The 22,612-nt window shown below is 39.6% G+C and overlaps 1 protein-coding gene across 1 annotated transcript in view; it reads left to right on the top strand.

The window, feature by feature from the left end:
* The window catches only part of SLC25A36 (solute carrier family 25 member 36), a 28,600-nt gene extending 15,593 nt beyond the window's left edge, over window positions 1-13,007 (top strand). The window contains exons 4-7 of the mRNA XM_033068577.1: window positions 361-461; window positions 7,803-7,869; window positions 9,305-9,594; window positions 10,337-13,007. Of these exons, the coding sequence (XP_032924468.1) occupies window positions 361-461; window positions 7,803-7,869; window positions 9,305-9,594; window positions 10,337-10,530 (652 nt within the window). The 3' untranslated portion in view covers window positions 10,531-13,007. The remainder of the gene's footprint in view (window positions 1-360; window positions 462-7,802; window positions 7,870-9,304; window positions 9,595-10,336) is intronic.
* Window positions 13,008-22,612: the final 9,605 nt, after the last annotated feature.

Genomic DNA, 22,612 nt, shown 5'->3' with positions numbered 1-22,612 from the left:
GTTTGTTCTATTATTAATGTTGAAAAATATGAAATGTTTTCAGTGTTTTTTTTCTTCCCTGGCTGAACTTCTTAGTGTCACAGAAATTTCTGCCATCTTTCAGACTCTCTGTCCTTCCCCTCACTAATTGGTAATTGGAGCTGTTGTGTGGAAAAAAAGTTCGTGTGTTAGGGTTAGATTTTTCATTTCCATTCCTAGAATAGTCCCACTACTTTGCAAGAGTTAGTCCTTGAGTAGGTCTTTACTGAGGAAAGAAGTTTTAGCCCAAGATGGTCTTCAGTCAGTGAAGTTAATGGTACTGCTCGTTGGGGATTTTGAAATGTGAAACATAATATAACTTTGATTTTGTTCTCATTTTAGAGCAATATATTTTGCTGCTTACTCTAATTGCAAGGAAAAGTTGAACAATATTTTCAATCCGGATTCCACCCAGGTACACATGATTTCAGCTGGTGTGGCAGGTAAGGATCTGTAACTTTTCAACTTCTTCCTACAGTCATATCTGCAAATGAAAGGTGACAATAAATATGGAGGAAAAAAAACTCAACAAAACAGAACATGCTCAGTAATTGAATGATGTCTTTTTAGTGGCTGTCTGCCTTGGCCTCTCATTAAACAGGCTGTCTGGAGAATATATGCATGAAACTGCACTAAGTGATAAATAACTGTGTGTATGAACAGTGTTCTCTAGAAAATCTGCATGACTGCTTTTTCAGTTGTAAATTGTGAAATAAAAAATGTAACCTTTCAAAACAGTCACTTGTTGCTCTGTAGGCTATAAACAGTGTTTGCACTGACTTCTGGTTTAATTCTTCTTAATCAATTTTTTTGCCACCACTTTCTGCTACAGCTTTGTATATTTGACTTATTTTTGTCTTTCAGAAATGTGCCTGTGGTTATTTGTGTAAATTGTATGTAACACTCCCTCCTCCTTTGTTCATATACTAGTGTTTCAGACCAGGACAACCAGTCTCTGAGAAGTTTGCTCTTCCCCTAAAGACTTAGAAGAGCAGATTTTTCATAGTTTTAATGTGTTTTCATCTCTGTAGAAATAATTCCTATTTTATGGATGCAACTTTTCTGTATTTTAGCGGCTACAAGTATTTGTTGCTTGATTTGTATATTCTGTGCTTTGGGATCATTAACAAGGGGGACTTAAAGACTACTGAGCAGAGTTATGGTCATGGGCTTCTGCTGGGAAAATCAAAACTTGGGTTGGCACCACTTTATCTGTTGTTGCCTGTCCTTTCCTGCACAAAAACAAATGTTCAGGTTTTTTAATGGGTCATGGGCACTTTACAGATCAATTCTAACAATTTAATTGTTGAAGTTGCTGTGTCCTGTCAAATTTTGCAGCCAGTCTGTAGAATGTGAATACCATGTGAATACCATCTGGAATGGACTGATAAAGGTGTGATGTCAGAATAAGGAATAGGATTAGTTTTCTATTTAATGTTTGCTAATAATCTGATACATAGAGTTTTTTATATAGTGTATAAAATATAAGTGACATTAGCTTTATACCTAAATGACACTAATGTTCATCTCTGGCACATGAAGTGTTGTGACAGTTTTTAATCTTTAAAGTGTAAGAAGCTCTTATTTTGCCCAAGTCAAACAAGGATGATGCAGTGTTTGGTGTTTTTATTATCTAGAAGTGTTTTTGTTTGTAGGTGAGCAGCATGGGGAATGGGATGGAAGGGGATTTAATGAAGAGTTTGTCCTAATCAGTTAATTGCATCAAGAAAGATCAAGAGTCTTTAGGCCCTTATCAAGGGAATAAAAGATGTCCTTAATTTGGGGGCAGGGAGAAGTATGGGTGATATAAACAAGTCTGTCCTCAATTGTGTGCATCTCATGCAGTGCTGCAGACAAATGAAGATTTGGAGTGTTCCTCATCTTTGGAAGTTCCTGCCCTCGTTCTGCAAAGCACATGTGCTGTGGTGCCTTTTCCTTGAGTGTTGGCAGCCTCAGGCTGTAGTTTGTCATGGAGCTCTGTAGCTGCTTCCCTTCCAGAAGATTGGTGGTGTGCATGTGTGCATACAGCTGCAGTAGACTGGGAAGATGGATTTGAGCCTTATTTGCTGTTTGCCTTTATTTTACTTCTGTGTTTTAACATTGAACAACCCTTAGGGCTGTTAACTTTCTCATACTTCTCAGGTTCTGCAGTTGTATTTCAAAACCACAGTCAGTGAAACAGAATGCTCAGTGCAGGCTCACACCATAGGTCTTGTTGCTGTACAGTACAGAAATTCTCAGGTTCTTTGACAAACAACATATCAATTCTCTCTTCTGGTGTTACTCTGATATATGGAAAGGACACTGCAGTTAAAATTAACAGTGCTTTCTTGGGAATGTGCTAACCTTGTTTTTGTAATTCTAATATATTTCAGAAAATGCACTTAAACCAGCTATTAACAGTTTTACCTGCAAGGTTTGTATTGCTATATGATGCAAGTCACCTTAAAGAAATGGCAAAATAACAGGAAAAAGATCAAATGTGAGCTCTTACTTGGTTTGCAGGTTAATACAGAGGATCATTGCAATATTTGGTTTGGAACCTAAGATTTCAAAATTGGCGAGGTGGATAAATACTTCAGAATTAGTAAAAAATAATCAGTGTTGGTGTTTTTCTTTTTCAGCTGCCATTGGTTTCAGTAAGGAATTGAGTCATTCAGTCTTAAATGAGGGTTGTTGATTTGTTGATTTTATTATTATTGGTTTTTGGTGGGTTGGTGTTTTGTTGGATATGACCTTTCTGTTTCATCAAGTCTAATACCTAATTAGCATCAAGTGGGTTTTGCATTTACCAAGCTTTTCCTGTAGGTTGCAAAATACAGAAATGGTGCAAAAACATATTTTAAAAATAATTGTAACATTGTTTTATGAAAATGAACTTTAGTCAACTTTAAATTGTTTATTTGTGTCATGCTAATACATGTCTCAGGCTAGACTTGATGTCATGGTTAAATAAGGACTGTTTTATGCACATGGTGTTTTTGGGAATGAAAAACCAAGGTACGGTATTTTAAGCACTTTTTACTTTTTGTTGATTAGGTCTGATTCTTTCTCAAAATACCTGTTTATGGGTTTAAGATTCTTTTACTAAGTTTATTTTATCCCAAGGAGAGTCAAGTAATATCTGCATATTAGTAACTGATGCCTTATGCAAACAGAAATGAATGCTGTCTTCTTGCTGTGCTAGTTTCTAGCATATAGAGCATATCCCCTTCATACCTAATATATCTGTGTTGACATGAAGAAATACTCAGCAATCCTTTTTGCTTACTCCTCAGCATATCATGATTCTCTTTTGGCAAACTAGGGCAGGGAATATATCTAAACTTGCTGTAAAACTTGTTCAAGAGACATTTCCAAGTTAGGCTAAGTTCTTGGATTTGCTGTAAACTCTGCCTTCTCATTGCACTCAGCCTCTCTCACCACAGAGAAGAAAAGCTGTAGAGAACTGAATGAAATACTTGATTCCTGTATGGCTTTCTTGTTTGCTTTTTTAATGATTCACAGCCTCAATCAGACAACATGGTTGCAAATCTGCTGCAAAACTACTTTGCTTTGTATGCTGTTGCTGTTTTTTCTAGAACTTTACTGGCAAACCAACCCAAATGCGGATTTTTTTATTATTATTTATTTATTTTTAAATGACAGAGACCACTTTATTACTTAGAGATACATTACTTTGTAAGTTTAGTACTATGTACACAGTTAATGCATACAAAATATAATACTTATTTAGTTCACTGAACTTAGAAAGCTGGATTTCATAAGGCATCTTTTCCATCCCAAGACTAGGCTAGCTTTACTGAACAATATTTTCAAGGGAGTGGGGAAGGAGGAGGGTTCACTAAATTTTGCTATATAGGTAAGTATTTGGAGGTGTAAAATTAAACTGCTGCAAATGAGCAGAAATTTCAGTACTCAGTGCATTTTACACATCTATTTTAATATCTGTGGCCTGTTTTGATTATTTTTCTTTTTTTCCTAAACTTTTACCTGCAAAGAGTTAGATTTCCCAATAACTAATTGACAAATCCTTCCTCTGGGATTCGATTTGTACACTTGTGTCTGATGAGGTCACTGCTTGTTGTTATGATACAGAAAAGCCTGTGTCTATTTTAGGCATTTACTGTACATTTCTCCCGTGAAAAGAGTGAGATCGTGTCATCTCATGCTCCCCCTCCGCAGGTCACTTCCTGCAGCAATATGGACTAACTTAAACCTCGTGAGTACTGAACTGAGCATCTCTTGCAGCCTCTAGTGTAAGAACCACACATTGGGTTTGTGATATCTTTTGAATAAACAACGTAAGGGGAAGACACTTCTAGCTTGATCTCAGATGATGTACATTGTGCAAAGGCATCACTTTTCCTTAACTCTGTTTAGAGCAATTTTTTTTTCCTGTGCCATTCAGGGAAAGGTAGGAAATACCTTTCACTGAGAGCTGCTACTGTACTTAGCTCTGGTCAACTGGAAGCCCCTACTGGGTTAAACAAGGCATTTTGGTTTGTTTTTGTTTTTTTTTTTTAATCCCAGTGTTCCAGAGCTCCCTTTAAAATGCTGCAGCTGATATTCTGTGTTATCACATTTATTTCAAAGACCTCTTTTCTTTTTCTCTTTTAATATGTGTATATAACCCTTTCTTGTCTCTTTCTGTTTACTCTTTTGGTTTGTTTTTATTTTACTACTTTTAAATTTTAATTCATTCCATGTTCACATGCGTCTGTATCAGTTACATTGGCTTATAGATTAAAAAGCACCAACCCTATCCCTTGAAATACGATGCATAATAGGAATACCTGGGATCTTACCTGTCAGTAGCTGGGATAAAAAGTAGATTGAGATAATTCTGTCTGAAACTTGGATACAATAAAGCTGCAGGAGTTTGTAGTATTGCCAGATCTATCTGTGCTTGTAATGAATCTGTGACCTTTGATGAGGATGCAACACATTGACAGGCATTGCAAAGTATTATAAAGATCATTGAGGCCTTTAAAAAGAAAAAAGGAAACAGTTGATGGAACTTCATGGTAGTTGTTGAAAGCCCCAAAAGTTTGTTTTAACAAATATATTTGCTGCAGATTTTCTGTATTTCAAAACCAAAGTTTATCTTCTCAAGGATGCCAAATGGTATGTTTCATGGTTTGGAGGGCTTTCCTTGGTTGTCAGCACCACTCAATTTTTCTTTTTCACTAACTGCATTTGCTACATTAGCTGTAAGAATTGGCCTGTAGTCATCTCATCCTGAAACCTGAATTATTGAAGGCCCTTTGATTTGAAAACTGTGGTTTGAACTGTCAACTTAGACCTGTAACAGCCATGGGGAGAAATATTTGCCATGTTGCTGAGTGTCTCATCTTACTGTTGGAGGTGCTTAGAGTGACCCCAGGAGTGCAGTTTTGAGTAGAGTAGGGGCTGCATCCTGTGCCAACCACTTTGCAGTGGAAATTACCAATGTACTCTTCCCAGCCAACCTAGAAGTATGAGGCTGCTGCTGTGGGTGAGTACAGTCACTGCTGTCACTCAGCCACTGCCACTGATGCAATGCCTGTTGTAAATTCAGGATTTGCAGATACCCTTATTATGAGTTGAATATGAATGAGAAAGATTGTGTTACAGTCTAGGAGTTAGAAAATTCCAAAAGGTACAACTTTAATAGGAATGCAAAAGGCTTTTTTACTTTGTTCACTTGTAATTAAGAACTAGAAGAGACTTAAGAGCTAGTTTTGGTTTTTAGAGAAGTCTTTCCTGGAAGATATGTTGGTAGGGAAAGCGAGTGTTTTCTTGGGTTTTTTTCCCCCTACCTCATTTCAAAGCCTTTGTTGCAGTTCTGTGCATTTCCTAGTGCACTTCATGCCACAAAGATTCTAATTGGAAGTCAGACAAAATTAAAACTTGATTAGTGCCAGTGTAAAGAAATAAAAACATGCAAGAGTGAAGTTTCCTTTCAATGTAGTTGAACACAGGCTCAAGTGTGATCGGAATCAGTCAAGTTTCTGTGACATTAAGTGACAAGTCAGGCTATGGCTGTCTGAGCTACAGAGCCTGTTTTGCACATGTGGTGGTAAAAACATCCCATGCCTTGTTATGGCAGAGTAGTTACCCAGTGCTATGAGTTTTTACATCATTATTTACCCCCCTGAATTAGAGACAGAAAACTCTTGGCTTGTTAGGATTTCACTCCATCATATGAAGGTTTTATAAGTACTGAGATATAGGAAAAATGAGTAGTGAATCAGAAAAAAAGAAAGTCAACTCCAAACCTTTATCCACCACAGGAATTTGCTTAGTTAACAAATTTGAGTCAGTTTAAAAATCGGTTTAATCAAAAAATTGACCAGAAGCCTCCCATCTGTTTTTATTCTTCTGGTGTAGAAAACTATCTCAATCTTACTGTCAAATCTGATAACTTGTTTTCAGAACTTGAACTGAAAACCATAATGACCTGTTTAAGCTTTTGAGGGTGGGCACAGATCAAACCTTAGAACAGTTAAGATCCCCTGGCATTTCTGAGGATTGCAGACCTTTGTGTGCAATGTAAACCTAGATTGTGATTGAACAGGAGTAACTTATGCAACCAGTTTGGCTAAATCAATTGGTGTGAGCTGTTAGTGATATGATAAACTTGTCAATAGCCTGTTGCTAGATAAGTACCATGCCCCAACCATGCACTGAACAAGGTAACTCTGTCCTTCCCCACTCTCCCAGTCCATCCCTTTGCAGGAGGGCAGTATGTCTTTGTAGTTATATACCAGCCATGTGTGTCACCTAGAGAGCAAGTGTCTAAATTTATCATCTCTTGCCTGGCCATGTTCCAGCTTTTCCCTTTTCCTGTTCTCTCCTGCAGACATGACACCTCATTGATGGTGCATGTGTGGTATTACAGCTTGAGATGATTTTTTTAATTTTACTTTTTTCAGAGCTGCCTTTCACTCTGTTTTTTTTTCTCTCTCTCCACAGTTGTGCAGAAGTAAGAGTGATTCTTACTTCTTTTCCTTTTTTTCTTGTTTCCTTTTTTTTTTGTTTCCTTTTTTCTTTTTCTTCTGTTTTCTTAAGTGGACTGAAAATCAAAGCTTTAACCTTTGGCCCTTATGCAAGCCTGAGTAGTTGCTGTCTGTCTGAATAGTTAGAAGTCATAGTATTTAACAATTTAAACACTCATATGCTTGTAAAAGTATTCCAAGGCCAGCCAACAATCGCTGCTTTAAATACTAAATAAAAGATTAGCACTGAAATATAACTGCTCTTTTTATAGTTCAGTATTAAAAGGTCTCTTAATTTACAGTAACAAATGCCTTTTAACTGCACCAAAAGTAGTATTTATTCAGTCTGCATGCTTTTAAACTCGGATTGTATTTCAGGTAACAAAGTAAATTGAGGCAATGTTTTAGAGCATCTCAAATTGCTATTGCTGTCTCTGCAATGCATTCTTACTGACGTTTTTGCCCAATTGGCTGATATTTGTGTAGTTGGCACTGCTGTTCTCTGGTGTCAAAATAGGGTTGGTATTAGATAGGCAGAGAACTGTACTTAATTTGGCTTGTTTTATATGGGGCATCTCTTGCTAAGAATCAAACTTATTCAGTATTAATGTAAAATTTAAAAACCATCTAAGTGTTTATTGGCTGTATGGATTCACAAAATATTAGTAAAATGGGGACTTCAGAACAATCAGTATAGTCCGAGTTTTTGCATCCACTGTATCTTAACTGTGTGCATTTGGAACTTAGATGCAGCTGTTCTTGTGATATTATCACATCTAATTATGTTATTTTTACTTTTTTTAGGCTTTACTGCAATCACAACAACTAATCCCATTTGGTTGATAAAGACACGATTGCAGCTTGATGCAAGGTAAAGCGACAATAGGAAACATCACTGCTGTGTTAAGATTGTACTCAAGTGTTGTGAATCTGTTCTGTGCTCCAAAATAGAATGAATTCTTAAATATTCAGCATTTCAGATTTGCCAAGTTGATGCTGGTCTCTTGACAAGTTATGCTGTCACTTCTCTTTTTTAATCCATTCTGAGACATGCTTGAGGCACTGTAGTAGACTGACCAGCAAATTTGGAATGAATTACAAGATTAACAGTTTGATTAAAATCATCTTCTACAGACCAGGTGCTTACATTTTCATGCAGTCATATGTTCTCTTTTACTGTTGAGCTAAACATTCCTGAAATATGGATTCAGTATTATAGCAAATGCTTAGAAAAAGGCTTTAAGCATCCTCAGGGATTTTTGTTGTGGCTTTTTTTTTTACCTACAATGAATTCTAGCCTATAAAAAGGGGAAGACTTCTTTCATGGATAGAAACAGGAACTGTCCTAATGTGGGATAGTCAGTAAGTTGTTTGGACTTACCATATCATTGATTCAAGTTTCACAATAAACCATTTGTGTAAAGTAGGATTTCATGCAAATGGGAAGGAAGACAGACCTCTCTATTCCCATCTATTTAAACCTATAGGGAGAGACTGGTATGATGCCATATGGTGTGTCCTTATGAGTTACACAACTGCTTAGGAGGTTATCTGCTGTTTTGTCCTGTGACTTGCTCACTCAGACCTCTGCTGGCACAATCCATGTGCCTGCACTGGTAGCTGTAGTGAAGCACACCTCATGCAGTGTTGTCACAGGTTTGCATAGCTGTGTACAGTGTTCTAACTACTTTAGTATGCACAACTCAATTCAGTACGCAAGCTCAAAATGAGAATAAAACTTCATTTGCCAAATACTGCTTTAAACAGGTATGTCTAATGAGCATTTTCCTTGATAGGAGCAGTGGCTTAGTTCAATCAAATAACAGCTCCCAGTGTTGCACTGGTTGCTGTGCAGTTGTTTGCTGAGAGCTGTAATGCTGAGGGCTGCTTTTTCAACTCTTAGCCGCTGAATGCTGTGGAGCTCTTTATTGAGGCAACAATTAGAGCAAATCCATTATGCAAAAGGAAATGGTCATTTTTCTCATGAGTCACTGACATTGATAGCCCATTTGGCAGTCGGTTTCCAAGCAGTTTAGTCCTTTATTGCATGAGAGTTGGGGAGGCCTAAAGCTGCTCAGTGTTTCTCTGATACTTCAGTCACTGTGTGGAGTTTGGCTTGGCCTCTGTGTAATGCTTTACCTGTGTTTAGTGCTGAAGGCCTTGGAGGCTGTCAAGTGACTTGGAGCCCCTCAGCATCAGTGCTGGGCATCTCCTAAGTCTTCTTGTCACTACAAAGCTGTTCAATAACTTTCCAGTCTTGCTGGTTGCACCAGTTGATATTTGGACTTGTTTCCTCCTTTTTTTAGGAATCGAGGAGAGAAGCGAATGAGCGCTTTTGAGTGTGTCCGCAAGGTTTATCGCTTGGATGGTTTTAAAGGCTTTTACCGGGGAATGTCCGCATCCTACGCAGGCATATCTGAGACTGTCATTCACTTTGTCATTTATGAGAGTATTAAGAAAAAATTACTGGAGTATAAGACTGCTTCTGCCATGGACAATGAGGATGAATCAGCTAAAGAAGCATCGGACTTTGTTCGAATGATGATGGCTGCTGCCACTTCCAAAACATGTGCAACATCAATAGCATATCCCCATGGTAAGTGGGACATGTGCAACTGAGACCCTGAGTCGCATCTATCAAAGGGAGTCTTCTCAGTGAGATTTGTAGCCAACTTTGGCTTACTTGTGCAAGAAATATTTCCATGTCTAGATATCAGATTTAGCAGGTCAATGTGAGTATACAGAAGTGGAAGTGCTTTACAGTGGATATCCAGCATGACCTTTTCTTAGGCAATGTTTATTTTGCCAAGGGACTTGCCTGGGTATGGCCCAGGGTACTCAAAAAGATAGTTTTTCAGTTGGAGTCTTTCCATATACTCGGCAATTTTCCATAATGTGCCAGCAAGTTCTTACCTCCCTTCTAGGCAAACAGGCTGTCTAGTTTGTGTGTCAGTTGCACTTGAGCTTCCTGCGAAGTAGGTGTGTGTATATTGTTTGTTAATGAACTGAGTACTCCACTAATGTCAGCTTCTGAGCTAAAATGTAAGCCCAAGCAACAGTCCTCTTCTGGATTGTAGCGAAGCAAATCAACTTGCCCTGTTAGTCAAATACCTAATACTTGCTCTCTTGCTACACATACTTGGTTCGCTACTCTGTTCATCTTCCTCCTCCGTCTTTTAAAGAGGAGTTGTGAGATTGAGAACTTGGGGAGGGTTATTTTTGTGTAAAAAAAAAAAAAAAAAAAAAAAATCCCTGATCACTTGGTGGGGGAAAAATAATGAAAAGTGGTGAATGTAGCCACTCAATTTTTCTTTTTTCCCCTGGTTTTCTTTGTACAGAGGTTGTACGAACAAGACTAAGAGAAGAGGGAACAAAATACAGATCTTTCTTCCAGACACTCTCTTTGCTTGTGCGAGAGGAGGGGTATGGCTCCCTTTACCGAGGTTTAACTACACACCTGATCAGACAGATTCCAAACACGGCGATCATGATGTCCACCTATGAAGTTGTAGTCTACTTACTCGATGGATAGCAGTCTGACAAGGTGGAAGAAGGTGGAAAATGGAAAGACTGGAGTGGACCACTGAATGTCAATGCCAATGTGGTGGGCAAAAGGAACGTTGTATCAGGAGCAAGCAGCTGTGGACAAACAGAAGGTTGATTGTGGGCAACTCTGAATAATTTTGCTGCCTTTGTGTGGTCTCATGTCAGTGTGACAAATGGGAACTCCCCTTAGGGAATGCCTTCCTACATCTCTTAATTCAGAATTATTTTCTTTGCATCTGTTAATCTAGACAAAGCCATTGAGTCATCCTCAGAGACCCGATGGGTGAGGGAGGGGACGTGAAATATGTTCCTGGGCAGTCCTATTAACTTATCTTAGTGATTGCTCTCAACTACATCATTTTTGTTCTGTTTTACTGCACAGTAACCTGTTGGAGCAATGGGCAAGACAGTACTTTTATAGCTTTCTATACCTGAAACTTTGTAGTTGCTCTGAAGATTCATTAAGAGACTGAGGTAGTGGTAAGTGTGTCAAGTTTTCCATGTTGCTACCTCAAGACAAAGTATGGTGCAGGGACTCAAAGTTATTTCTTCACTACAAAAGGTGATACCTGTTGTAGCTGGTTTTGATTGTTGTTGTTTTTTTATCCTTGATGTTTGATCTGTGTTGTAGGTTAGTGAGAGAGGATCTGATTGTTCCACTCTTCATGTTATCAGTCTGTTAATGTTGGTATATGTGGACTTTGGTCCTGCTGCATCATCTTTTTTCTTTTCTGGAACTTTTCTTAAGTAAGAGATAGGCCTATGAAACATTGTCCTGTATCATCAATTTTCCTTGCCAACCTGTTCAGGTCACTCCCACAGCTGAGGAAGAAGTTGCTGAATGCTACTTGATAGCCTTTTTTAAGATTTGTAATGTGGTGAGAAACCTCTTCTAGTCCAGCCTCTTTTTTGTGAACACAGAATTCACTCAGTTTCATGCTGCCTAAGCACAAGCTGGCAAATCCTGCCTTGGATTACCAGTATTTATATGAGAGTACTGGGGGAGAACACACATCACTGTGGCTAGGGTGACAGAAAGCAGAAACCAATTGAAGTTGTGATAGGTCTTGTCAGTGCAGACAGGCTCTGTGCAGAAGGATGGAGAAATTCTAAGTTATATTTTCTTGAAAGCATTCCCCCTGATAATTGCTTTATCACTTCTGTCAGCTTGAGGCTGTGTACTGAGCTATAATCTTGTCCTCCACATTGTCTGATAATTCAGGCATTGGTTTTGTTCTGTAAGGCAGTTGCAAAATAATGCCTTGTATTCAGCAGAGAGGCTTGGCTGGTTTATTCTGTCATAATTTACAGAATTTTCCAAAATCCATACAACTGGAGTGTCAAGCAGTTTAATGTTACAGTAAGTTTTACAGCTTTCCAGACAGGTATCTTCTCAGTCTGCATCCATTATCCTTATGAGAAAGATGGTTTATAAATTGGGGTCAATAGCTTTCTCCATATAAGTGCTGCTACACTGGCATGGACAGAATTGTGCTCTCAGCTCTTCCAGTGTGGTACTTCAGTACACTTGAACTGTGCATCATGTGCAATGGCTTTATTTTATGAATGACTTCTTATGCACTTTGTGGCCTTCTTAGGGCTTATGACTTTTCTTCCTCTTACTGATTATCTAGAATCAAACAGTGTTTGAAACATGCAGTTTGGTTTTAAACAAAGCATGTGGTTTGATTTCTGCGTCAGCTGTGCAGGAGTTTATGCTGTAAATCCATAGCATCTTTGTGGCAGTGCTTCTGTAGGCTCTATGTACAACCTCAAAGCTTGCAGAACAATCAGTTTGGGGTTTTTTTTTTTTTGTTTGCTTTCCTTTATTTTGACCCTGTCATGCTCTCCACAGAGTGTCCAAGTATTTGAGTATTTCATGTAATTCTCTTTTATTTGGTCATCCTCTGAAAGCCTCCCATAAGTACATCGACCTTACAGTGCTGTATTGTTCCCTTTTTAAAGACATAGCATGGTCTGAGGGGTGACCATGATTGTCTCAAAGAAGTGAAAGGAGTGCTTAAATGTGTTTTAAAGTGGGCTTTTTCTAGCAGTCTCTCTAGGAAAAGACTGGAGTAAGTATATGACTGACCTAAGCCTGGATGTGATGCTTTTGTTCAGATAAATAAATGCAGGAATAGTGACTCCCTGTAATGCAGAAAGTGGGTCACTCTTCAGGTTATCTAGATTACTTAGTCATAGCCAAACCTTAAATTGGCCAAGACCTTTCTCAGCTTTGGAGTTCATGAATACAGTGAGCACTTGGAGTAGCCTAGGCTTCGTGCGAGTTTGTCTCCTCTGTTTGGATACATTGTCCCTTCGTTCTGTGTTTGTCTCCCATTCCGGGTATTCCCCTGGAATTCCCTGGGTACTGCATGTGTGCCTTCTCTGGGTGAGAGCAGAGCCCCTGGAGCTGTTAAGTAGGACATGTTAACAAGGACAGTTGAATACGGGAGATAACAGCAAAAAGCAGACAATCAGCTTATTACTCCCCCTCTTTAAAGCGTGTTCCAGCTTTGTTTTAAACTTCAGGGTTTTGGCTTCTTTTGCATAACCAAACACAACTCAAAAATGTCTTGGGATTTTTCATTATTTTTAAACTACAAGTACCTGCAAAATTACCTCTGATATATTTCCCAAAGATCTTGAAATTATTTATATAGTTTTTTTGATATTTATTATAAAAACTCAAGGAGAGTAACAAAATGCTTCATTCAATAATATCTTAAACTACAGAGCTGGAAGCAGTGCATTTAAATTTGGTCACCTTGATTTGCAATTGGATGCCATGCGTTTGTGTCCCGCTGGTGTGTGCTAGAGGACAGCTGTGTGCCGACTCTGAAGCGGTGACTCTCCTCTGTGCCGGCTGCGCTGGAGCCGCGCCGGGTGCGGGCGGGGCCGGCAGGCGGCGCTCGGGGCGGGAGGAGCCGTGGGAGGGGTCCGGGCACGGCCCCCCCGAACCCGCCCAGCCGGGGGGGACGGGCGGGCGCTGCTCCGGCACATCCGCCGGGCCCGCGCTCACACCAGGGAGCTGGGCAATCTGCTGCTTGTTGGAGTTGTAACTGAGACATCGCCTGTGCTTACCCATTAACTCTGCCCCTATCTCTGTTTACATAACGCACTCCTCATCTTCCCTGGCTGATTGAGGTGTTAATGACAGCCGATTGTTTTTTTGTTAATGACAGTTTCTGGAGCATTGTAAAAGAATTGTAAAAAATCCAGAGACAGGAGTGGAGAGCCTTTGTAAGTGTTGCTTCCTGTTCAGATTTCGAAAACAAGCTGAATGCTGAAGTGTGCCTAGGTAAATGTACTGCTTTTTTCAACTGTCTGTTAAGACTGAGTTATGCAAGTTTTTTTCAGTTCTTCTATTTAAGTCTGCCTACCCTGCATATGTGAACGTAACTATGCCCTCAGAGTATAGCTAAACACTCACAGATGACAGATGGAGAATACTTCAGTACTCATGTGAGGTTTACTATTATTCTTGCATACATGTAGTTGGCTGTAAACTGTGTGCATTTACTCTGTATTTATATAGTTAACTTTTTGTTTGCATTGCTTTAAACTTCAAAGCAAATTAAAATTATGTGCTTCTATTCAAATGTTGCCTGCTGTGCTAAACTGTACACTGTTTTTAACCTTTTAATTTTTCTATTACTGATACATACCAGTGCCTGCACAGTTGTGATTAAAAATGAAAAAAATCATTAATCCAGTGAATCATTTCATCATGCCATTTTACAGTAGCTGAAAATAAGTTGTATTATTGTACCTTTAGTCTAGGCTTTTTGGAGGGATTCATGGATGACTTAATCTGGCAGTATGTGTTGGTGCAATTGGATTTGAGCAGTTATCTCTACAGAACCAAGCAATCCTGTCTGTCAACTGAGGTTCAGGAGCTGGTGACCACAGAACTCATGTCCATTTGAAGTGCCAGCTAGCACAAGCCACTGCTGACAAAACTGAAGGGCGGTAATTCTTTAAAATGCTCAGAGTTAATTGCATGTGAGGTGAGAACCAAGTCCTTGAACCTGACACATGATTGCACGTTGATATTGGTTTTACAGTAGATGGTGTTTGATGTGCAGTCTGTCCTGGACTTCCTCACAAAACATTCTGTAAATGCATACATGGGGTTTATTTGGTGACTGCTGCTTTTTCCCCCGTGTGTTCCGGAACTGAGTCTTTGCAGCCTCTAATACAGATTTGGGCTCACTTCTGCAGACACCTCAGTGATGAGGTTGTGTCAAGCTGACTAGAAGCTTTCCAAGACAAGCTCAAGATGGTGAAATGCTGGTAATTCCTGTTAAACATGCAATGCTCAATGGAAGGCTCAATGTCTGATTTGATTCTTCTAGCTATTCAAAACTACTTCAAAACTTGCATTATGTTAGCACATCTGTGATAGCACTTACTGGATGAAAGCAGCTACTATGAATTGCCCTACCTTGCCACATTTTCTAGCTCCCAGGCCAGCCAGGCTCAGAGTTAATCAGTCCTCTGGAACCAGTACAGGTAACCAGTGTGCTTACCCCTGACACATCTGAAATTATGCCTCTAACTGGCATAGCTGTGATGTCTGTCATTGATCTTTCACTTTTATCCTGCAAAGGAGGCACTGTGGCAGGACAGAGCTCAGGGTAAGTCTGGGGATGTTTTGAAGTTCATGGTGCTTTACAACCCCTTCAGCTAGAGGGGTTATGTTGAGCTTGCTATGGTCAAAAAGATTGTGTGTAAAATGAAGGTGAATTTAAAATGCTAATTAGTTATGACTTGGCATTAATGCAGCAGTGCAGTCTGACAGATGCAACCTAGAAGCACGTGAGGTTTGACAATGATGTCTTTGACAAAGGAAAGCCCTTAAAAATTTGATAATGCACTTACACTACAATAAAATGTACTTCCAAAGACAAACACCTCATCTTGTATGGGCTGCTGTCAGCCACTGTGCTCTGTGCTGACTTAGAACATCCTTATCTTCTTGCACAGCTTCTGTGAAAGGCAGGAAATGCCAGGACTGGAATCCAGTTTTTGTGAGTAAATTAATGCAAGTAAAATGATGTCTTGAACTGTGAAAGGCAGATTGGAGCACAGGATCTTTTGTTTGTGTGGATGGAATATTTCAAGGGATGCTCCTAAGACTGGGCTCACTTCTGCAGACACCTCAGTGATGAGGTTGTGTCAAGCTGACTAGAAGCTTTCCAAGACAAGCTCAAGATGGTGAAATGCTGGTAATTCCAGGTAAATCTCTACAATGTTTCCTTCACTATGTCTGGCTGTTTGAAGGTTGGTAGCTTTTCCTAATCCTGCTCTGTAGCAGACACTGGGGATGGATGGGACTGAGGATGTGCATGTTGGAATTGTCCGGAGTGTAACCAAAATGCCAAGCAGTCTGCTTTGGTCATTACCTCAAACTTCCAAAATACACTGTGCAAGTGAGGCAGCAAATACCTCAATATAGCAGTGTCACCTTGTAATTAGACACTAGATGACACAGAACCAGTATTTAAAAGGGAAAATGACTGATTAGGAAAACTACTGGCTTGTGTCCGTAGCAGTTCTAGATTACCTCCCTCTTTTGCAAAGTGCATTATTAACATAAAGGTAACAAGCCAGTAAGCAAAAACTGCTGATGTTAAAATAAGCTGATGATTATTTGTGATCATCTGTGTTTCACGGGAAGTAAATCCAGGACAGCCATTCTCTTTGGGGGTTTTGAGGAACTATGGGATGTAGAGCCACAAAGGAAATCTCATTTTTTTCCTATATGGGTAAGATCTTGGCTAAAAGAGCAAGTGTTTTGTAAGGGGCACTGTTGGATTGCTGGTCGTTACATTAAGTTCTTGATGACCTCTGAAGAAGACTTCAGAAGACGGAAAAACTGGTCTTGGTATTGTCAAAATCATTTGGTGTGGTCAAATTTCTTTTTCCCTCTCTGTGGATATCTTCAAGTAGTTCATCACTGTAACTGAACTGTGTAAGTTATTCCACTGCTGATCTGAATCTCTCTTGGCCAAGTGCTACAGAATGCTCTTCTGGCAGCATTATATGTCTGTCAGTGTCTAAGAACTGACAGAATGACATTGTCATACACTGGGATGTTAGGAGAGAATATATGGCTTTCATAGGGAATGTTCTGGGCTGGTTCATCCTGCTGTATTCCTGTTTGCGTGTAGTGAGGGAGAGTTTCTGCTTTTAGCAAGGATTTGGGGTACTGACTGGGGGAAATATGTGGGCATTGTACACTTTTCAAGGAAACCTGGTGAGAAACTGTCCTTGCCAAGTTACAGGCTGAGAATTTCACTGGAAAGCATAAAAAAATCTGCAAGTTGGACGCATCTGAGTTACAGCAATAAAAAGCAATATCTTTGGTATAACAAGAAGAAACAGGCAAAAATAGAATGCAAGAAGTAAGTAATGTGATAGGGTTTGGTTTCATTCATGTTGTTTTGATTTTTGGTTTAGATGTGTAACAATATTTTTAAATGGGAAAGGTGTCCCCTTTGTCAGCAGTTCTCACCCAAGGGAAAAAAGATCTCCAAGTACAATTTTGCACAATTTTTGTCCCAGTTTAGGTGTGCTAAATTCTTCCATTGAGAAGGTAATATGGAAGCTTTTCAGGGCTGCATCAGACTGTGCTGTTCCTAGCTCCTCAAGACTTCCATAAGCATACAGCAGAAACGTTTGTGAACTCGGGTCACTTCCCTCTAAAGAGAAAAGGCCAGTTCTCCTAGGACTGTTCAATATTCTCTCAGGATAGACTTTGCCTAAAATGGGCACCAGCCATGAGCCTTTTGGATATGGACACTGAAGGGAGAACACACCTGAGAGAAGGTGCTCCCCAGTTTCTGTATTTATCCTTTGGATAGGAAAAGGAAGTGAATGCTGGACAATTAACTCTTCTTGCTAAGAAAGCCCAGTAATTGTGAGTCTGTTCCCAGAAATGGGTCATTCCTCAAGGAATTCTGTGAGAAGTCATAATGGATTTCCCAAGCTATTTGCTTTCAGTCTATCCGGGAGCACGGTCTGCTTGGGAAGAGTTTCCTTCCTCGTTCCCTGGAAATTGTTGAAGACAGATCCTGCTGTTAAGACTTTCACTGTCCACAAATGCTACTTCCTGCAGAAAATTCTTAATGATGTGCAAAAACTTTTTTTTCCTCTGGCTACTAAAGGCAGGCAAGTACAATTTGTTTTTAAGTCAACGTTTTCATTATAGTTCTCAGATACTCTTATTGTTATTTCTGGAGGTATTTGTTTCCATTCTGTCTCTTCTGGAATGCAGTTAGCAGCAAAAGTTTAGAGTTCTGTTATCCTGCACTGCCACTGGAAATGTTTCTGGCCTTTGCAATGAGTTGCAAGTTGATTTGGGGATCTCCAGCTGGATTCATTCTGCATATGCTTAGAGACTTGGAAATTTGCTTTGAATTATTTGAAACAAGAATCTATTATCACTGACACATTTTCCAGAGAGGCTACTTGAGGAGAAGTACTGGAAAATTGCAATCATTCAGCTCTGCTTGTAGGGTGGTCCAATATTATTCCATAATTCATTCAGGCAACAAAAATTTGAAGTGCTTTCTTTGCAATACAAAAAAAAAAAAATCACAAAACCAGTATAGAAAACATTGACCTTTCTCCATTAGGGAGACCCTAGTCCCTAATTGTTATAAACTGAGGAGAGCATTGCCAAACCTCTATAGCTGAGATGTAAATGGAATATTGCCTCTCAAGCAAGGGCAGCTCAGATCTGTTAAAACCACATACATATTCAGACACACAGGGCTGAACCAGTTAGAGCCAGCATTCCCCAGAGCTCACGGCAGCCAGAACTTTATTCCCACCACCTTCTTTCCCAGGGTGAAAGATTGTTTCCTTATGACAGGGCAGGGACACTGGAGTGGTCCTCAGGTATGATGGGATATTTCTGTGGCAGCATTCTTGTAACTCTCTGGAATTTTTACTTGGCTTTTTACTTGGGCTGTCATTTCTGATCCTTCTCACTCTCCATGAAAAGGTGATCAGGATTAATTTGGAAAGAATGGGTTTTCTAGAGATTACAGAGATGGAAAGGTGCTGAAGATGAATAAAAGCATGAGAATTCTGATTTATCAGAAAAGACAAAACTGCATGACCATACCCCTTCTTCCTAAATGGCTCAAGAAAGATAAAACTTCCTGCTTTATTTATCCCTAGCTGTGGAAAAACCTGTTATTCAAATGGAGAGTTGGCATCATGTGGCAGCAGTATCTGCTTCCTATTCTTGAAGAGGAAATAAGACTCAGCACTGTTAATCCCTTCCTAAAGAAGTATCCAGGCAAAGAGACAGCATCTGGAGAAGGGAGTTTCAACTGCTTCTTCAAGTGCCTGGGATGAACAAGGCTCTGCACTACGTTCAGTGTTACCAAGTATATACACCTTACTCAATTACATCCCATCTTTCCAGTTTGCATTTTCTGAAAAAGAAGAAGAGGTTTCTTCTCAGCCTGGAGCCCACATGCAGCTTCGGGGGGAGTTGGAACTAAGCTGCAGCAATTCAAGGCCTCTTGGTGTACTCAGTGTTGCCCCTGTTTGCTTGAGCCAGGCATAAAAGTAAGAGGGATAAAGGGTGACTTTAAACTGTTAACAAGGAGCAAAAACTCCTCCGAATTTGACTGCACCTCTTTATGGTGTGTGTGTGTTTGTTCTGTTTCAGCTGTAGGTTTTGATGATAAAAGCAGTAATGGAGAAAACAGGATTACTTCACTAAGTACAGCAGTTTTTTTACATGAAAACTGAAGTGGCGTTACAAAAAAAGCTTATAACAGAAACATCCACAACCATCCTGAGCTGACAGACTAAACAGCATTCTTGGGACTGAGCAAGAATCCTGGCAGCCCCTGCTAAAGGCAGGGTAAGAGTGGAATATCAGCAAAGGCACTCTGAAAAACAATAGGTGGGCTATATTTACGAGAAGGATAAAATGGGTTAGGTTGGAAAGGGCCTTAAATGCATCTTGTTCCAACCCCTCTGCCAGGGACAGGACATCTCCACTGCAGTGTTTTTCATACTGGCTCTGACTATTTCGCTCTCTTACATGAAATAAAGGCAAAGACAAAAGGAAAAGAATTGAGGTATTAGTCAGCTCAGCTTTGCATAAGAAAAAATGAATTATCAGCTTACTCCACTGCAGGGAACAATTTAGCAGTAGTGTTCTCAAAATGGTTTATTATGCTTAAGTAGGTTTAGAGTCTAGAGGAAGGACTGATGAGGTGACCATAATATGAGATTATTTAAAATCTCAGCTATAGTCTTCTATGGAATTATGTTGAGGGAATTTGGATTATGAATATTACTACTGTAACATTGAGGAGTGTTAATCATGAACAACATGGTCTGGTGGGAGATGACCCTGCCATGGCAGAGGGGTTTGGAGTGAGATGATCCTTCAGGTCTCTTCCAACCCAAACCCTTCTGTGATTCTATAAGCAGGACCTCTTGGTGCAAGCTACAGATGTGCACCTTTGGAATGACAGCTGCCTTCTGAGCAGGCCCCAATTAATGCACATTGTTTCTGGTTACTATTAATGCATGCAAATTTTCTGCAAACTAAGAAAAATGTAGTCAAACATTCTTGATTTAGCTTTTCTCTTGGTTTAATTTTTGAAGATTAGGAGTGTTAGTGGAAAGAAAAGCATTTCCGCCTTTTTAACAGTGCTGCAATTTAGCCTGTTAATTTGAAGCAAGGACCTAGTTAGGTTTGAAACCTTTTAATTCCTAGCAAAGAACCTAGTGGTTCCTTGTGAAAAAGTAGTCTAAGTCTAGGAGACCCAGAGGGACTAGTGAAAATATGCCTGTTTTTGTAAAAGGTCATTCTGAACTTTTGACTCTGAAACTGGGGGCTTGTTCTTGACCTTGGCATTTCTGGTCTCTGGACTGGGGGTGATCAAGAATTTTGAAAACAGAGCTGTAGAAGACTACCTGTTTTCACTTATGGAAACTGATAGTTTTGCAAGTATGTGAAAATCTGATCTGCTGTACAGTGTGGTTTTTCTGCCAGCCAACCCTCCTATTCACAGTGTAAGTGACTGCACTTCTCCCTCTGGGCAGAATGGTGAATTTGTTCAGGGCCAACTATGTCTTCTCATGATGCAACTTTAGCCCCTTCTATCAAAAGCAGTTGTGGTTTTTTGCTTTTTTTTCTTACAGTGGTTTTCCCACTGTTTTTCTAGTCATAAGAATTTCAGTGCAGAAACAGTGGTGTGGTGTTTTGGGAATTGCATACCAGCTAAAGCAATTCCAGTTATTGTTCTCCCAGCTGTATTTCCACCCCTCTGTGGACCCCCCACTTCAGCTTTTCCAGGTTAGTGGGAAGTCAGTAAGAATTAATGAAGGTAAAACTACATGAATGCCTAAGAGATTAATTAATGCTGATTATTTCCTTGTTTACAGGGGATCAAATATCTCCTAACATGAATAGAAAACATGTAACATGGTGAAAAGTTTGAAAAAAAGCACTTTGAAGGTTAAAGACAATGTTAATACCTTACAGTCAGAATTATGTGCAGCACAGTAGGGTCACCAACAGTAAACCATGAATGGGTCATAGTACTTCGAGAACAGAAGTACCACAAATTCACATTCATAAATAACATCTGGAGTCCCACAGGGCAGGAAAGGAAGTCTATTTGAACATTCTCATTTTCCCTCAGTATGTGAAACATTGAGAATGACTTCTTATTTAAGGTGACTAAGTGTAAAGGGAGGTACATATAAATTAGTGAGATGAAGCTCTTACGGCTGGATTGTAACATTTGGTTGAGCTTATTATAATTGAGGTTCATTCTGTATTTGTAGTTTCTGATTATAGCAACCTAATTATCAATCAGAAAATCTTGACCCACACTGCTTAAGATGTATTTGACACCTAACAGCAAGTTGTAGAATTAACAGATCAAGTGAACTACCTACTGTATTTCCCGTAGACTCCATTTGCAGAGCTCTGTCTGAAGCTCTCTCTGAAATGTCACTGCCCTCCAGAGATGAGGGTAAGACACTAGAAAGAGGTATTGTTTTATAGGTCTAGTCAATATAAAAACATGCTTCAGAGTGGGAGTTCTAACAAAAAACAACAAAGCCAAGAGCCAGGTCTTTAATAGACTGGATAAAGCTTGACTATATCAGTGTATAGAAATGTTGGTGCTTTTCTTCACGCAACTGATAAACGTTGGAAGTGTATCTATGCCTTGAGAGAGACAATCTCTAGTAGGTCACACTTCTAGTAAAGTTTCATTGATGGTATTTTCTGTACAGGTTGATATTAAGGATAACTTTTGTGGTTGATAAATTCTGGTGAATTCTAGTGAGTCAGTAAATTGTTTATGACATGAAAGCTTGTAATACCTTGTTGTGCTGTCGGTGGCACTGCTGTTTAGATAAATAATGCAACTCCCAAGGATTTATAAAATTTGCAGAAATGGAGCCTTAATGCGCAGGTTTAGTATTACTACTGAGAAACAGTGTGATTTGCAGGTACTTTAGTACTTTATGGCTTAAAAGTGACCTGGGAATGATGGCAGAGGACTGCACAATAGGAGCTTAAAGACCATTGGAAAGATGAGTCATTGCTTCCAGTTCAGAACTATCCTTGCCCAGCTCCCCAGAAGGGTCTTGCCACTCAGCCAGTCTGGTATAAACCTGAATTGTTACTGTGCTGTGACTTTTGGGCGAGCTTTGAGTAACAACCAAAGCACCTACAGGCACATAAGAAGTTAGTCCCCTTTCACTTAGCAATGCAGGCCCTAACAGGTATTCTTGTGTGGTTCAATCCAGGTTCTTGTGGGAGCTTGTGGCCTATACCATTCAGAATCTACCAGGCTTCATCTTTAAACTAATTAGGTTACTTGTTCCACTGGGAGGTTGCCTCAATATTTGGCTTTTCTTGTGTTGAAACTGCTCTAATTTACTGGCCTAGCTAGAGTCCATGGAAATTGATATCACCAGTGACAATAAGTGCCAACAGCCCTCTAAAGAGTTACTTGTCATAGGTGCTTTGTATTGGAGAGAGTTTCCTTGATTTCCCTTGTTCTGCT

This window comes from Catharus ustulatus, chromosome 10, assembly GCF_009819885.2.
Source record: "Catharus ustulatus isolate bCatUst1 chromosome 10, bCatUst1.pri.v2, whole genome shotgun sequence".
Lineage (NCBI taxonomy): Eukaryota > Metazoa > Chordata > Aves > Passeriformes > Turdidae > Catharus > Catharus ustulatus.
Note: the sequence above shows the minus strand (reverse complement) of the source record. Positions and strands in the feature narration are given on the sequence as shown.